The 2,573-nt window shown below is 68.9% G+C and overlaps 1 protein-coding gene across 1 annotated transcript in view; it reads right to left on the reverse strand.

Moving 5' to 3' along the window:
* The window catches only part of LOC104988093 (serine/threonine-protein phosphatase 6 regulatory subunit 2-like), a gene marked incomplete at its 3' end in the record, with an annotated part of 44,661 nt that overhangs the window by 1,661 nt on the left and 40,427 nt on the right, over window positions 1–2,573 (reverse strand). The window contains exons 10-12 of the mRNA XM_010839278.1: window positions 2,358–2,422; window positions 628–1,039; window positions 220–344 (exon numbers count right to left, since the gene is read on the reverse strand). Of these exons, the coding sequence (XP_010837580.1) occupies window positions 220–344; window positions 628–1,039; window positions 2,358–2,422 (602 nt within the window). The remainder of the gene's footprint in view (window positions 1–219; window positions 345–627; window positions 1,040–2,357; window positions 2,423–2,573) is intronic.

Raw genomic sequence — 2,573 nt, forward strand, 5'->3', positions numbered from 1 at the left:
CACTGAGCCCCTGGTCTCCGGAACCCCGCAGCAGCGCGCACCCATCCTGGCCTCACAGGCCCGAGCCCGTGGGCACGTGTTCCCAGGGAGCTCTGGGCCCCGACACCCGCCCCCTACACAGGGCCGTCAGGGACGCGCGGCTCCATGAGAGGCACTGACCCAGCCCACCAGGGACTGAGCGCCTCGCAGGTATCTGAGGCCCCCAGCTGCTTAGCTCACAGCTGTCCCTGGCTGTGGGGGCCACGGCGGAGACCACTGTGGAGGTGCCTGGCAGGGCACGCCAAGGCCGTACGCGTGTGAAACACCAGCTGCACGTCGGCAAGGCAGCTCCCCGCACCCGCGGGCTCAAGGGCCAGACGGCACGCACAGCTGGCCAGGGCTCCCGATGGCGCGCGCCTGCTCAGTGCGCCCCCGCACCCCCTCGCCCTGGGCCGGCCCTGTCCTCAGCCTCCGCGCCACAGACCCTCAGGCCTTGGGCCTGGCTCCTGTGCACTCACCCCCGTCACCCTGAGTGCACGCCCCTGCTGGCACCCACTGCTTGGGACATGCTGTCCTCCTCCCCGAGAGGCCAGGCTGCTCACCTTCTCCCATCTGAACCCCCTCAGGCCCCCCAGCTCAGCCCAGGACACGGTGCTGGGAGCTGCAGAGTGGCGTCCGGGACATGCAAGGGGCACGCGGCAGCCCCAGGTGGAGAGGCCGCAGACCGCGATGAGAGGGGGCCCCACAGGGCTCCGGGCTGCTCTTACGAACCGCACAGGCGGGGGTGCAGGGCTCGGCAGGGAACTGACTCCGGCCCAGGCCCACTGGGAACGTCACCCGTGGGAGGCAAGCTGACCATCCAGCAGCAGGGCCAGTCCCACCCGCTGAAGGCCACAGTGCAGGGGGCACCGCGGGCAGCGACACCCGGGCCTGGAGGCGCTCACCTCGGAAGACCTCGCTGACCTGGCTCTGCAGGGGGCCCCCCTCCAGGTTCTGCACCACCGCGTTGGCGATCCGGGTGAGGTGGCCCATGTTCCCACGCCTCATGCCACCCGCTGCCCTAGGAGAGGGAGTATCAGGTCGGCGGGGCCCGGCGCGGCCCAGCGTCGGCCACCACCTCCCACAGGGCTCCTCCCCATGGAGCTCGTTGAGCAGCACATACTCGGCACCAGTGCCCCCCACTCCCAACTTCGCATAGCCAGAGGCCCCGCACACTAGCGTCGGGTCAGGGCCGCGAGAGCTGCTCCAGGGCGTTCCGGGATCCAGGGGGACTGAGGGCCAACCGGGGACCAGCAGTGGGCAGCAGCAGGGGTGGCTGTCCCTGCCCTGGCTGGCGGCCACCAGCACGCCCACATGGCCCTTCCTCAACCTCTTCTCTGCCCCCAGGTGGCCGACAGCAGAGGACGGGAAGACGCAGGCTCTCTGCAGTCGGAAAGGCAGCCCTGAGTCCCGGGGGACGGCACCTGCTCTACACCGAGTCCTCTCTGCTCAGTCCAGTGACAGCCAGAGAGCGCACTGAGGGTGCTGACCCGGTGGCCCCCCGGCAGGGGAAGAGGGTCAGGAGACTGGGAGGAACCGGCCCAGAGGCGAAGCCGGATGAAGGTGGAGGCCTGTGAGCAAGCTGCTCAGGACATGGGAGAGCTGGGTTGAGGCGTCACACACCTGTCTGCTGCTTCCTGGGGCTCAGAGACTCCTCGGTTAACAGCACTGAGCCATTTCTTGACACAGGTACACACGTGTGTACCAACACGCAAAACAGAGGAGGAGACCCAGCACAGGCCTCCCGAGTCCCCACACCCGGGCCCAGGGGAAGCCAGGGTGGCCCCACCGTGCCTGGGGCTCCGTGAGGACGGACGCAGCTCTGTGGGTCCGGCACAGCAGGATGGGAAGGATGAACCAGGTGAGGTCACAGAGATGCCCACCCAGAGCACCCTCAGGAAGGCAGAGTGGGAGCCGAGGGGGACCGGGTGGCCCCCTGGACCCTGCAGCCACACCAGGTACCCAAGCAGCCAAGACCTTGGGTGTCACCACACCCAAGCAGCGGGCGACACCACCTGCTCGTTTCAGAGAGGCCCCAGCCCATCAAAGTGACCAAAGGCCAGGAGGGGCAGGGAGGAGGCAGGGAGTGGCCTGGATGCTCTGTCCAGGGTTTAAGGCTTCCGTGAGCGCCACGGCTGGAGGCCAGCACGGGGACCTGAGAGGGTGTGGAACACAGGACCGGGGTCTCCGCTGCTGAGCAGGTGCGGGGCCCCAAAGCCAGGCAAGCAGGCCTCAAGAAGCAGGACCCTGAGTGCGCCTCAGCCCCGCCAGCAGCACAGCTGCCCCTGGCAGTGGGACCTGCGCTTGGAAACGAGGCCTCCCCGCAGCCCCGCTCTTACTGCGTGCGGTCGTTGGCTTCCCAGGCCTCCAGGATCCTCTGGACCAGGCAGCACTTCTGGAACAGCTGGGGACAGGCGGCAGCGGTCAGGTCAGCGGGCAGCACGCCCTGTCCGCCCACCCCCGGGCTGAGTGGGCTCAGCAGGCAGCACGCGGACACGCCAGCCCCGAGCTCCCTGTGGGCACACCTGACATCAGAGCCCAGCCCTAGGGTTCCC

This window comes from Bison bison, unplaced genomic scaffold (genome assembly GCF_000754665.1).
Source record: "Bison bison bison isolate TAMUID 2011002044 unplaced genomic scaffold, Bison_UMD1.0 scf7180017846325, whole genome shotgun sequence".
NCBI lineage: Eukaryota > Metazoa > Chordata > Mammalia > Artiodactyla > Bovidae > Bison > Bison bison.